Source organism: Lynx rufus, unplaced genomic scaffold (assembly GCF_022079265.1).
Source record: "Lynx rufus isolate CCGP_SWC_20201006 ecotype Redwood Valley unplaced genomic scaffold, mLynRuf1.p SCAF_6, whole genome shotgun sequence".
In the NCBI taxonomy this organism is placed as follows: domain Eukaryota; kingdom Metazoa; phylum Chordata; class Mammalia; order Carnivora; family Felidae; genus Lynx; species Lynx rufus.
Window position 1 is genome coordinate 88,700,275 of NW_025814878.1, and position 15,237 is coordinate 88,715,511.

The 15,237-nt window shown below is 34.8% G+C and overlaps 1 protein-coding gene across 3 annotated transcripts in view; it reads right to left on the minus strand.

Annotated features, from left to right (window-relative positions):
* PHF3 (PHD finger protein 3) overlaps nucleotides 1-15,237 on the minus strand; it is an 82,514-nt gene that overhangs the window by 10,015 nt on the left and 57,262 nt on the right. For all 3 annotated transcript variants that reach the window (XM_047101203.1, XM_047101204.1, XM_047101205.1), the window contains 7 exons: nucleotides 12,273-12,582; nucleotides 9,372-9,555; nucleotides 7,216-7,363; nucleotides 6,963-7,119; nucleotides 4,306-4,422; nucleotides 2,232-2,363; nucleotides 1,273-1,408 (listed from right to left, as the gene is read on the minus strand). In XM_047101203.1, the coding sequence (XP_046957159.1) occupies nucleotides 1,273-1,408; nucleotides 2,232-2,363; nucleotides 4,306-4,422; nucleotides 6,963-7,119; nucleotides 7,216-7,363; nucleotides 9,372-9,555; nucleotides 12,273-12,582 (1,184 nt within the window). The remainder of the gene's footprint in view (nucleotides 1-1,272; nucleotides 1,409-2,231; nucleotides 2,364-4,305; nucleotides 4,423-6,962; nucleotides 7,120-7,215; nucleotides 7,364-9,371; nucleotides 9,556-12,272; nucleotides 12,583-15,237) is intronic.

Sequence of the window (15,237 nt, forward strand, 5' to 3'; positions counted from 1 at the left end):
AGTCATATTTTATCTCATGATCCATTACTTATACACACACACACACTCAACACATCTGTGTATGTGTGTGTATATACACGTGTGTGTATGTGTGTATTATTTTGGTTATATATAAATAACCAGAATTAAAGTTTCACAAAATGGTACACATCTTTATAAGAGTAATTCACTGTGGTATTTCATATTGATTTTGTTTCTGAAATGCTAGTAACTACTTACTAACTTGATTTCACTAAGAAGTCACAATCTGAAGTTCGAAAGGCAGTAATACAAAATGTGATCCCTAAAGTATCTCTTCAAACAAATCATATGCCTCTCTCCTCTTCTTGAATTCAATTCAAGCTCATGCCATTCCCAGTATTCAGAATGGTCTTCCCCTTTCAGTCTTCATGTCTCAGCTTAATTATCAATTCAAGTCTCCCTAATGCCTCACTCTAGGCTAAGTCTTCCTGCTAGCTAAAGACACTTATGACTGTACTTCTACTCAAATCATCACCTGCCTGTCTTTCCCACTAGGCTTTATGGTTTCTCTTAAAGCCTGGATAATATCTGACTCATTCACCACTATATTCCTTGCACCAGAAAGTGCTCGGCAAAAAAGATTTCAGCAAATATTTACTGAATGAATGGCCAGATATAAGAATACTAGAGAAAAGATATTTTGGGATTTGTTTCATTTGTTATATATAATAATAAAATATGAATGCTGTTTTATTCCTTCACCTAGTAAATGACAATACCATCACAACTGTGCAACAGTTCTGATGCCTATTCTAATGCTTAAATTCTAGTCTTTTGACTCTGAGTTGGTTAAGTTCAGATCTTACATAATACAATTAATTCTAGATAGCAAACTATATGATAGTATCAAACTATACCTCAACTCTGAAGAGCAGTCATTCTAAAACTGTGCTACTCCTCAAAAGGAGTGAGCAGGTACCCCACCACCAGTACAGAGAAAACAAAAACCTATTTAGATTACAAATACAAGTATCCCCCTTTCAAAGTGAAAGCAACATTTCAGAAAGAAAAATTTCCAAGAGTGCCTCAGTGGCTCAGTCAGTTGAGCGTCCAACTCCGGCTCAGGTCATGATCTCACTGTTCCTGAGTTTGAGCCCCGTGTTGGGCTGTGCTGATGGCTCAGAGCCTGGAGCCTGCTTCAGATTCTGTGTCTCCCTCTCTCTACCCCTCCCCGCCAAACTCGTACTGTCTCTCTCTCTCTCTCTAAAATAAACATTAAAAAAAAAGAAGAAAGGAAAAATTTCCAATTACCTATGCAAATTTTACAGTTAAGATCAAAAAGATGTTGTCTATGTTGACTAGTGGTATCTTTAGACATAGAATCAATCTCTTCTTTCTGTTTTTCAGATCCTTCTGTCTTCTCCAATGACTTGTTAGCTGTAGGTTCCTAAAAAAGGAATAAAAAGTTTCAGCAGACAAAATTTTGTCCCGATTATTAAAAATCAACTTATACTTCATATTGATACATGAAAGCTATTCCATTCACAGGTTGTTTTTCACTATTTCGTTATAAAATAAATGCTAGATATTAATTATGACTTAAAGTAGAGCAAAAACTCAAGACATTCTTCAGTCTTCATTCTTTAAGGCCTCTAACAAGATTTCCTATTATTTTCTCACTGATATTTGAAAATAAGAAAAGCTGTACCACACTCTCAAACCAGTCTGAGAAGCACCTACAGATTTATAGGCCTACTGAAGAATTCACAGTCCTACAGATCCTGAGAATCTACATTTAAACAAGTGCTTAAGAGGTACCTGTGATGCAGATAGCCTGCACTTTACATACAAAGAAACAATACTGTAAACACTCTCAAAAAACCATGAAACCAATGAAATAAACTATTTTAAAATATATATATTTTTAAAAATCTTCTTTCGACTTAAAAAACATCTGAGGCGGGGCGCCTGGGTGGCGCAGTCGGTTGAGCGTCCGACTTCAGCCAGGTCACGATCTCGCGGTCCGGGAGTTCGAGCCCCGCGTCAGGCTCTGGGCTGATGGCTCAGAGCCTGGAGCCTGTTTCCGATTCTGTGTCTCCCTCTCTCTCTGCCCCTCCCCCGTTCATGCTCTGTCTCTCTCTGTCCCAAAAATAAATAAACGTTGAAAAAAAAAAAAATTAAAAAAAAAAAACAAAAAACATCTGAGGCAAATAAATCACTGAATCTTCATGTTTTGAGCACTACAAACATGACACTATTATAATTTTTACCTGAATCTCCATGGCTGCTTCCTGTTCCTTCATTGGGGCATCACTCTCAATTTCTATTTCACCTTTATGAGTTATTTTTGTGATTGGCCGTCTTTCCACTTCTCTCTGCTCTTTCTCAATCATCTCTATGGTCTAAAGGAAATATTTTAAAGAAACATTTCACAATTGAAATATACATATTTCCAAATGTACAGCTTTAAATAGTAAGAGCTTATCTAAAAATGAAAAAAACATCATAGATGATTTTTAATCTTTAGGTGGTCTCTCAAACAACAAATATACACTGAATACTTACAAATGTCAGAGACTGTTTTAAGTGCTGGGTTTATAAGCCATGAGAAGTTCACACATAAATTAACCAGAGGGAGCTGAAGTGCAATGTAATTTGCAAAGGGTTGAAACATGATATTTACCTGCTTTCTGATTTAGTATAGTAGCAGCTGCCACAGGGAAATGGGAATTATTTTCCTCAGATTCCTAACTTGATGTTCTTAACACTCCCCCAAATAGTGGAAGTTTATTCAAATACCAAAAATTATCAGGTAGTCCCCTATCAGTTTTCTCCTGACCAAGCTTACTTTGTGACGATGAACAAGCCTGGTAACACAATAATAAGCAAGTATAGCAAAAACTAGTGTAGCAAAAACTAGTAAAAAGTAGCTGAGAGTGGAACAGGTTAAGAAAGGTAAAGATGGTCATTTATTTTGCCTTTGTTATATGCAAATCATCCTTTAAAGAAAGAAATCAGATACATGGCCTAAAGGAAGAACAAGCTGGTCTCGAAAGCAGGTAATATTTGCAGCCACATTTCAATGCAGAAGAGAGGCGTGTACATATTTGGGACATGGAGAGAAAGACGAGGTGATACTATTTCCAAATTAAGAGGAAAAATTACACAGGGTGAAAGTGAAGAAACATGTGAATAAGTGTAATATATGAAATCAAGGCCCTGTGCTTCAAACTAGATTTAGCAGAAGATCCACATGGAGGCTTAATACCTGAGATGCAAGTATTATGGAAAAAAGAATCAGGTAAATCATGTAGGATTCCTATGAACTGTAAATAACCAATACTTTCTAGAATGAAAAGCTAACATTCTAGGCACCTGAGTGGCTCAGTCGGTTGAGCCTACAACTCGTGATTTTGCTCAGATCATGGGATCGAGCCCCACGTCAGGCTCTGCACTAAGCATGGAGCCTGCTTACTATTCTCTCTCTCTCTCTCTCTCTCTCTCTGCCCCTCTCCCCTGCTCATGCTCTTTCTCTCTCAAAAATAAAAAATAAGTAAATTTTAAAAAGCCAATATTCTGAGGCCACTGTAATCAAACTAGTAGATAATGTGGTTATCCCGCTGCCACAATAACCCTAAGTCACACATTCACTTAATCAATCTTTAAAGGTATTTCAAGTTCACAACACCTAAATGAAAACTCCTGGCACTGGTGACTTTCAGAACTTTTTAATTTTAAAAATGGACTATGCTGCACATACTATTTATGTTACATAACACCTCAGTCAGACCTGGGACAGAGCTACTTAAGCCCACAACATTTCTGTAAATATGAGCATCCATACGTGACAATTGGGGTCAGGTTTTATCAATAAATGTGTTAAGGGAAAAAAATCCTTGTTTTTCTGACCTTTTGGTGTTTGAAATTTGAATAATAAGGGATTATAAACCTGTAAAGTTTTCATTTTGACTTAATCTAGTACTACAAATGACCAATATTCATTATACCTTCAAATTGTGCTTCTGAAAAGTATAGACGTGATTAAGAAAAAATGTGCCTAATTTCCCATCTTTCTGATTTATGAAAAATAAAAAAACACAAGTTAATTATGTAACCTTCTAACTGAAGAAAAGGAGAAAAAAGCAGCAGAGATAGGGAAAACAAAAGATTAAATTTAAGAACTCAGTTAATGGAAGATAAGTAATTTAGAAGAAGCATAGAACAGGAAGTCTGTATTACTGCGCACTCTGTTAAATTACCTCTGTGTATATATATAATTTCTCCCCTATGGCTGAAAAATACAGGTTCTGATATAGCCAAACACATATTCATAGATAATCTTACATGTCTGTTTTCTCTCCGTCTCCAAGCAGCTAACTCTTTAGAAGCTAGTTCTTCTGGACTCATTCTTATAAGATGATCAGGGGTTACTTCTCCTTTCAGTACTTTTTTAAATAATATCTGGAAATATTTAAAAATGGGAATAAAAAGGGGAGAAAACATTTTTAAAAGAAATTGGAACTGCTGTATAAAAATTTGTAATAAATAAAGATGCAATATTTAAACCGGATTTACAAATGTCTATTTATAAATCATCTACTACAAAGAGATTTACTGACAACCTTATATTCTAGGAACTTTTCATCTAAGGTAACAAACACACCTTTCATATAAAAAATCAACACAGGGGCACCTGCGTAACTCAGCTGGTTAAACATCTGACTCTTGATTTTGGCTCAGGTCATGATTTCTTGGTTCGTGGGATCACAAACTGCGTTAACAATGCAGAGCTTGCTTGGGATTCTCTCTCTCCCTTTCTCTTTCTGACCCTCCCCACTCATACTCCCTCTCTCTCTCTCAAAATAAATAAATAAACATTTAAAAAATAAATGTAAAAATATCAACACATAGTGAAGAAACAGGTACAGCAGAACCATTACAACATCTATCCGAAAATTGTATTAAAACTGTTCCCCTACTCCCACCCTCCCCCAAAAGAAGATTCTGTCTCAGAGTATTCCCAGTGATACACTCTGTCATAATAGCCAACCTGTAGTAAATAGCAAGGTACCACATAAAAGAATTTTATTGAATGTGAGGTCTTTCATATTTTTAAGATTTCATAGTTTAAATTTTAATAGGCTTGGGAGGGACTCCAGAGCAAAGAACCAACTGCAAGAAAGAAACCCAATGGAAATAAATGTTTACTTACTGAAGAAAAGCTTCCAGACTATATAATTCAAGAAGTATCTGATCCCCTGGACTATGATGGCAGATTACACAATGTAGATTTCTCTTAAGTAGCTGTTAGTATATACTTTAAGAAAATACCTCATATCACATACTATTGCAACTATCATTATACAAACTGACAAACTGTTATCACTTAAGTGAAAATCTTATAAAACTTAAGCAAATACGTAAGGAGTTTGCATTCATATACATAGCTTTTAGATTTCCTCTAAGTCTCGAACAAGAAATGCCAGAAAATGATTAACAGTTCAATTAATATTTGCCTCACTGCTAAAAGATATTTAGAATTAAAGTCTTATTTAAATTAACAAAATGTTTTTTTTTAATGTTTATTTTTGAGAGATAGAGACAGAGTACGAGTGGGGAGGGGCGGAGAGAGAAGGAGACGCAGAATCTGAAGCAGGCTCCAGGCTCTGAGCTGTCAGCACAGAGCCCAACACAGAGTTGGAACTTGTGAACTGTGAAATCATGATCCGAGCTGAAGTCAGACGCTCAGCTGACTGAGGCACCCAGGTGTCCCAACGAAACGTTTTAAAATAGTATTTTTTACATAATTTTTAAGTACTGCTACTCTGCTTTTAGATTCAAATCAGAAGTACCATTATAGTGGGGCGCCTGGGTGGCTCAATAAGTTAAGCATCCAACTCCTGGTGTCAGCTCAGGTCATGATCTCACAATTCCTGAGTTCAGCTGACCGCTCAGAGACTGCTTGGGATTCTCTCTCCCTCTCACCCTGCCCCTTCCCCTACCCTCAAAAACAAACAAACAAACAAACAGAAGTACCATTACAGTATTTGTTATGAATTTTGGCTTAACAGAGTTTTTAAAAAATACATTTGAGGGGCGCCTGGGTGGCGCAGTCGGTTAAGCGTCCGACTTCAGCCAGGTCACGATCTCGCGGTCCGTGAGTTCGAGCCCCGCGTCGGGCTCTGGGCTGATGGCTCAGAGCCTGGAGCCTGTTTCCGGTTCTGTGTCTCCCTCTCTCTCTGCCCCTCCCCCATTCATGCTCTGTCTCTCTCTGTCCCAAAAATAAATAAACGTTGAAAAAAAAAAATTTAAAAAAAAAAAAAAAATAAAAATAAAAAAATAAAAAATACATTTGAGTAAATTTTTAATAAATTGGATTAAATAAGGGACATAACGGAAAGAAAATTCACATAAATCAGGTTAAGACAGACTTAGCAGTTTACATTTTAATAGACTCATTATAGAACACTAGTTACCACTATTCAGAATTCATAATTCAGTGCAGTAGCCAAAGACTATTAAAACGACACAGTCTCAGGGCACCTGGGTGGCTCAGTTAAGTGTCCAACTTCAGCTCAGGTCATGATTTCACAGTTCACGAGTTTGAGTCCCGTGTCAGGCTCTGTGCTGACAGCTCGGAGCCTGGAGCCTGCTTCAGATTCTGTGTCTCCTTCTCTCTCTGCCCCTCCCCCACTCATACTCTGTCTCTCTCTCTCAAAAATAAATACTGAAAAAAAATTTTTAAAACAATGACACAGTCTCAAGGTGCCAGGGTGGCAGTTAAGTGTTGGGCTTCAGCTCAGAGCTCATGCTCTCTCTCGCTCTCAAAACATAAAAAAATGTTTAAAAAATATTTTTTTAAATAAAAAATAATAAATAAAATGACACATTCACACTTTAAGAAATAAATTATAGATCTGTTGTATTATAATCTTCAATTCCAATATATTCAGGAAAGCTGGAAGCTTAAACAGGTATAGACATGAACAAAACATACTTACATTGTTTTTAGGATCTTTCAGATTGAACATCAAACTTCTGTATTTGTTCTTATATTTAGCATCTGTGTCCCGAAAAAAAGAGAAAAGCTCTTTTTCAATTTTTGTGGCAACTTTTGCTGCTTTTTCCTCTGGCACCTTCAAATTGGACTCTGTAAGTCTTAAAATTAGAATAATTCAATTATTCTTCAAATACAATAATAAGCATATAGTAAGCATATGTGATTCAATCCTCTACAATAATAACATGTGTTACCTTTTCATAAGAATGTCTTTAAGAGAATGTCTGACGCTTTGTCTGATCTGATCTGCAGAAGGCTTGGAAGTAGAAGTAGCAGGAGGATGCACATTAGGCACTCCCTTTTCAATTTTCTTCTTTCTTATCTCTTGCTTCTCATGAGCCCCTAATTTAAACAAATACCAAAATTCATTAAACTGTTTTTAAAAAGATATCTTCCTTTTTAGTGCATACTGTTAAGCTTCTAAACAAAATTGACTGATTAAAAAATCACTATTTAGAAATAAGATCAGGGGGTACCTGGGTGGCTCAATCGGTTAAGCATCTGACCCTTAACTTGGTTCAGGTCATGACCTCATCGTTGGTGAGACTGAGCCCCACAACAGGCTCTGCTCTGACAGCACAGAGCCTGCTTAGGATTCTCTCTCTCCCTTTTTCTGCCCCTCCCCCACTTGTGCACATGTATGTGCGCACTCTCTCTCAAAATAAATTTTTAAAAAATAGAAATAACATCAGAACCCATACTGAAATATTCCTGACATTAAAATTCTATTCTACATATGGTGACATGTTAACTAGACTTATCGTGACCATTCTGCAATACATACAAATATCAAATTATTGTCATATGTTGGAAACTAATGTTATATGCCAATTATACCTCACCAAAAAAATTCTAATTTAAATGAATTTTAATTACAAATTAAGTGACTAAAAAGTGGCCCTATGAAGTGCATATGCCCTTTACCCATTTTATTTTTTTAATTTAAGTAATCTCTATACCCCATGTGGGGCTCAAACTCACAACCTTGAGATCAAGAGTCACACACTATTCTGACTGAGCCAGCCAAGCACCCCCACCTTTTCCCATTTTAGATAATGGTTTTTAGAGCTAGTTTCTTTTCACATAATATAATATTAACTTTTAAAAAACTATTTAGAGGGGCTCCAGGCTGGCTCAGTCAGTGGAACGTGAGACTGTTGATCTTGGGGTTGTGAGTTGGAGCCCCACGTTGGGTGTAGAGACTACTTAAAAATAAAATCTTCAAAAACAAAAATTTTAAAAACTATTTAGAAAATATGATCTGAATTTATTAGGTGAGCAGATAATTTAATGAATTTTCCAGTACCACAAAATTGATGAATCATCTCTGGTTTTAAAACTATTGTGCTTGATATTGTTAATTTGACATGTTAAGCTTTTCAAATGATTTTTCATTCCAACATTACTAATTCATGTAACATCTCCAAAGTCTCAATGTGAAACATCTCACTACTCTGACCTTCTAACATACCGACTTATTTATTCTAGAATCTCTTCATTCCAACAGTTCTTTTTTTTTTTTAGATTTTATTTTTTAAGTAATCTTTACACATGGAGCTTAAATTCACAACCCCAAGATCAAGAGTCGCATGCTCTTCTACTGAGCCAAGATACCCCAACTTAAATCTATCATTTTTTATCATTTGTGTCCTCATTTTCCCACATAACCAACTTTAATTAAACAGTCCAACATTATTACCACACCCTTGCATTCAAAACACCTTTATCCTCTCTGCTTTAAACATCTGTATTTGCAAAACCACAACCTGGTGAAAGCCAGCCTTAACCTTCACCCAAACAGCCTACAAACAGTTGAAGGCAACTGGAGAAAAAACACTGATGCTAACGGATCTCCCTATAAATTCATAACCACAAATCTGAAGTAGATAACTCAATCTGCTGCCCTAATCCTATTAAGTTTTCCTGGTAAACTTGTTTTCCCACTTCCCCAAACATTATTTTATACTTTTTCTCCTCTCTTCACAATCCAACAATACTTCCTTCACCAACTTCAACCTCATTTGATTTTTTTCAAAATCAAAATTCTTTACCCCAATACTATATTTTTTCTTCATAGTGCCTAAATGCCGTGATAGAGCACACCATTTGTCTACTTATTATCTGTCTTCTACTATTCGTATTTAAGAGCCATGAGGGTGGGATCTTATTAAATTCATTTGTACTTCCCAGAATTTAGAGCAATAGTTTTTAATTTCAAGAAAGGTAAATCATATATTTTTGTTGTCATTAAAATATTAAAATGGTTAAATATCCCTAAATATACTAACTGATAGTGTATAAAATAAATATAGCTTTATTAGTGTATAATAATTTTTATTAATCTTACTACCTTGTTTGGAACCTTTTTCTCCTGTACAAATAACAGTTGAAGTTTCTTTTGGTATTTTTTCACTTTTTTCTTCCGAGGATCTCCGAGGTAAAACCGGTTGTCCCATCTTTCGAAGAGGAGCTAGCTGCCATTTTTTTATTTCACTATCTCTACAGTCTGATGAGTTTTTGCCTTCACCAGATTCCTAGGGGGGGGGGGGGGGAAAGTATTTAATTCATTAGAATGAAAATTACTAAAGCAAGGCTCAAGAGTATATTGATAAAAAAAAAAATTAAACCTAATTAGTATTTACAATCCATTAAGATAGCAAATATTATATTCTTTTTTTTTTTTAAGTTTATCTATTCTTGAGAAAGAGAGAAAGTGTGAATGGGGGAGGGGCAGAAAGAGAAAGGAAGAGAGAAAACCAGCAGGCTCCACACCATCAACACAGAGCCTGATACAGGGCTCAAAACCACGGACCATGAGATCATGTCCTGAATGGAAGTCAGACGCTTAACTGACTGAGTCACCCAGGCACCCCAGCAAACATTATATTCTTTAGCCCAATACTTAAAAGGTTATTTTTAAAGATGTACACAAATAACTCTCAATTAGTAGCAAAAAGGAGATTTGCCCTTTCATTCAAAATCCATTTGTCAAGCACCTATTTTCTGCAGAACACATAATAGCCTATAAAGGAAAATTTAAAAAACATGGATATCATTTTCCAGGTAGTGATATTAGCAAGAAAATTAGATACAAGATAATAAGAGTTCTCTTAGTTAGCTGTGGATATGGAAAAAGGAGGGAGAGATTGTGGAGAAATAGGTATCTATGTTCTTCACCACTTTCTAAAACAAATGAAATCACATCCATCTACAGCAAGTGTTCAATTTTTTCTCATTGTATCTACTAGCAATTTTAACTCCCATAAAGTAGAACAAACCATCAGGATACCTGATATTCTCATCCTGATTATAGCCCACAAAGAACTACTAGAGAACTAGAACTCTAAGACCCTTTAAAGTAATTAATCACATCATGGTAGTGTTTGAAAGACAGGGAGAAGAACCCTGTGTATAGGCATATATAATCATAGCTTTTAATTAGAGTACATACAAAAAAAACACTAATTTTCTCTAGACTAGGAATCCTCTCATTTTTTATTTACTCATTTTCTATCTTTCCAAGTAGAATTACTTGAGACGAGGAACATATCTTAGTCAGTGCTATACACCCAAGTCTGGTACCACACTTGGCACACAATAGGAACTCAACACATGGTTCAACATAAAATCTAGGGATAAGAAGTGATACTTAAAAAGCAGATTCCAGAAACTAAAATCAGACAAGTCCAAACAAAGTTCAACAGAGTTCATCAGTAAAAAGAAAAGGAAGCAGTAATAACTTGAAGGGCACATGTATTTACAAAATCAGACTAACCTCAACTTCTTTTCTGACACAGAGAGTGGACAGAGTGGTCTCTCAAAACATTTATAATGTTTTATGTCTTTTTAGACAGGATGGAGATAACTTAGCTAAATGACAAAACAATGAGCTATATTTCTAAATGGTCAAAATATTATATCCAAGAAGTGATGATTAATAGTTAATGATTAACAGAAGTTTTCCAAAGATGTGCTATAAACTATTCTCAATGGAGTTCTCAATTCTATACCATCAGTGACTTTGGTGCTTATCAAATCAACAGAGAAATAGCAAATGCCAGAAGGACATAATCTGATTCTCAAAAAGTCTGGTCAGACAGAAATTGCTGGTGCTACAAGCACTGGGAAACTGCAACTTAATCCAGTTTTGTTATATAAAGAATGTCTCAAAAAACTGAGTTTGTAAATAATGGAGATGACTTTGGAGAAAACATGCTTATATTCTTCAATCTAAATGGCTGAACTAAAAGATTTCCAAACTTCCTTCTTAACTCTCCAATTCATGTTCACTGTCTTTTGGATTATTATAGTTGACTATCCACATATATATGTTGCCACTGTACTCTTCGCTAGCATTATAAAACAACAAATTTCTATAATAGAAAATTCATAGGTAACAAAAAGGCAGACGATAAAACATAAAAATTTAATCAGATATAGCACTGAATCTTTTATACATTTCTCCTGTAATAGATTAAATATCTTGAAATTTCTATTTAGGAAATACTTTCACAAATCAGTTAAAAATATAAGATTAGGGAAAACTGACAACTCTAAGATAGAAATTATTAAGTGAAGGTTCCAAGCAAACACTGGGACAATGTCAAAAGAATTAAGTTTACTTTTCCTTACAGAGACAAAATAACTCTTCTACCTGAAGACAATGTCAAATATAGTTTAAGAATTAGTAGATAGATACTTACGAGCTGGAAAACTTTTCTTAAAAAGCTTATTATCAAGTACACTGTAGAGCTTATTACCACTTAATGCCACAAGATCACATACACATCCTACCACAGAAAATCCAAGTACCAAACTAGAGACTAGAAACTGCATAAGACGCTGTTAGAAATAAAATCTATGTGTTTTGAAGATTTCACCACCTGGTTTCGTCAAGACTGCCAAAATATTTTAAATAAAATTCCATTCATTTTTATGGAAAAATAAATTTGAAAAGGTACTCTTAGAATGAAACCCAAAGAGAAATTTATTTGAGAGAACGAGCACGTGCGAGAGAGAGGGCAGGGAAAAGGGACAGTGGGGAGATGGAGGAAGAATCCCACCCAGGCTCCATACTCAGCATGGAGCCCAATGTGGGGTTTGATCCCAAGATCCTGGAATCATGACCTCAGCCAAAATCAAGAATCAGATGCTCAACGAACTGAGCCATCCAGGAGACCCCAAAGAAATTTTCAATTGTCACTCCATACAAAGTTCTAAAATAAAAAGAACGCATTAATGAGCTCCTTACCCGCTTTAAAATTTTGACCTTGTGCTTCACTGTATCTTCTATATATTTGGTTTTTTCATTTGTTGGTGTGTGCTTTGATAACCCAAGCTTTTCATATTCCATTGTCCTATCTTCACTATGGACTTCAACTTTAGCCTGGTTTTCCAAAATATCTGCATCTACTATTTCAGTCTTTTTATCTTCTTCAGCACAACATTTCACACACACGTATTCTTTGTCTTCCTCTCCCATTTGTTGTGCTTGGCAAAGACTTAAACCAACACAATCACCATGAAACCAGTCATCACATCTCCCACAGCCAACCATAAACCTGGGGGAAGGGAAAAAACTTTGATTTAATATTTTTAAAAACCTAATGTCAAAAATGCCTAAGTTAAATATTTAATCATTTTCTGACATTCTGTTTTTCACTCTGTCAGTTCAACATGGAGCAAGTTTTCGAAGAATATTCTATGAAAATGGAACTTTTAAGAAGTCAAATACATCCCCACTTGTATGAATGAGAAAATACAAAAAACCATAATGGTTAAATCAAGTGCAACTGAACTTTGTTAGCATAATACACAGAATAACAAAGCATAGAGTAACGTTTCTCCACTGAGAAGGGTGGTAAGATCTGTGATAGTGTGATCACAGACAATCCATCAAAGTTACAATTACATTTACCCCACACACCTGATATATATAAAACTCAAGCATCATTCATCCAATGAATCATACTGAAATGACAAAAAGAGATAGCAACAAATATAAAACTCAAAAACTAACATAATGGAGACTCTTACACTGTTTATTAACCACCTTACCTATGTAACTATACTTTGAGGTCAAAATATTCTGGTTTCATGGCATAACAGTGATTATATTAAGCTGAAGAATCTTGTATGTACTTTTGAGTGTGGACTTCCTTACTACACTTGTTTTTCCAAATAAAGATCATTGTTCTTAACATGAAGATATTAATATTCAGGCTGAATTTTTTAAAGTTTCCAATCGACTTACAAGTTTGCCTTTACTGATTTTTATCTAACTTCACTAACCAACGAAAAAGCCTATGGATGGATACAAGATTAAGGACTCTAAAAAGCTTATTTTTCTAACTTAGAAATATCTGGAATTACTTCTGAATAAAATGGTAAATCAGATGTACAAACAGCAATTTGAGAGAGAAATTATCTTTCTAAAATACTTTTTACCCCACTGTCAGGAAAACTAGAGAGCTCACTTAATCATGTTTAACATTTTCCTTTCTTCTTCAAGTTGGTAATTCATGATATGTTTGAAAGCTTATGATAAAGAGATTTAGGTCTATTCTTTAATGAATTAAAGACTTTCTGCTGATTTTGGTAACAGTGGCACCAACAATGTCAAACCCATTTTAAAAACCTGTGGACCAACAGGAAGATGTTTTAAGGTATTCAATGGGTGGTATGGCCAACTCTCAAAACATACCAGAGGTTCTGTTTGAAGGCTGAAACTATAAAAACAACATTTGATCCTTACAAGAGGTCTTGAAAAAAGTCACAGCAAATATTCATTCCTCAAATGCAGCACATTTTTCTCTTCTTTGTATCCCTTTCTATTGTGTATCAGACTACTGCTGTCCATTAAGGAAACCTGACTTCTTCCTATGATTCACCATTCTTTACCCTAACTGGTAATGTCTGTGCTATCTTTATCAAATAAGTCATTATCTCCCCAAAATGACAAGGGAAAAAACAAAAACAAGAAAACCTTCTGTTTTATGTTAAAATAAAACAAAACACAATGTTTTGGATTCATAAGCCAACAACAAAACTTTCACACAATGTGTTATTTGTTTGCAAGATAGAAATGGTCTGTCTGTCTAGGCTCAGGGAGATTTTAGATGGGTCCATGTTTCAGTGATACAGATCTTCCAGCCAACAGAATAAATAAGTTTGAAAAATGCAAGTGCATAGCTTTTCTATTTCAGGTTTCAAAGTCATTAAGAACTATTTCTTGAAAGCAGGTAATATGAATGTCTGTGAAATAGTGAAGGAAAGCTAGTAGTCATTTCCCTTTAGTTCCACTATCAGAGCAACATTAGCAAGTCTAGACTAAGTTTCAAAGAGACTACTTAAAAAACCTACACACTATGACCATGACTATGCTTTTACCCCAAATTCAACTCTTAAATATTATAAAGCATGGATTTTAAATTTCAAATTTTTATTTCATCAGGGAACTTATTTTATGGTTACAAAACTTATTAACTAATTATATTTCATTACGCCTCACTTCAAGTCTGTTTTGGAAAGGTCTCCTCAAATGTGAGGCTCTGAAAAGCAAATCTCTAGCGCCATCTACAGATTATCTTAATAGTTTAGGATTTTATATAGAAAAATAAATAAAATTCTAAAAAGTCATTGATAAAAATAATTTCCACATGTTCTAGGGAAAAAATAAATTAATTCACTTGAAAGTAAAACTGATTTTACAAAAATGTAAATCTGGATCATTTTTAGGTCTGAAACTTAGAGGAGTACTACAAATTTTATGGGTAGTTATATTGGGGAACATTTATATTGGGGGAAAAGGTCTATCACAAAAAGAGTATTACTTTCTTCCCTTTTTGTATTATTCCTCATGATTTAAAAATGTGAGGGATAGGGGAGAGAGTATGAATCACATAGCTAACAGAATTACTACCCATTTTCTGTTCTAGCCTTGAAGTTCTGATTATTAATAGACAAAATCACTTACAGAAAAGACTACATAACCTGGATGTTAAATATTTCATTAAAAATAAATAAATAAACAAACAAACAAATGTTGTATGGAGTTTACCTCTGGATCAATTAAGTAAACCAAGTAGGCATGCATCAGTTAAATGGATGAGTTCAGAAATACTTGTTGTATCTCCTATTGTTAAATATTCATACACAAAGTTTAAAAGTAAAAAGCTAAACTAGACTTAGTGTAAGATAAAAACCAATTTAAAATT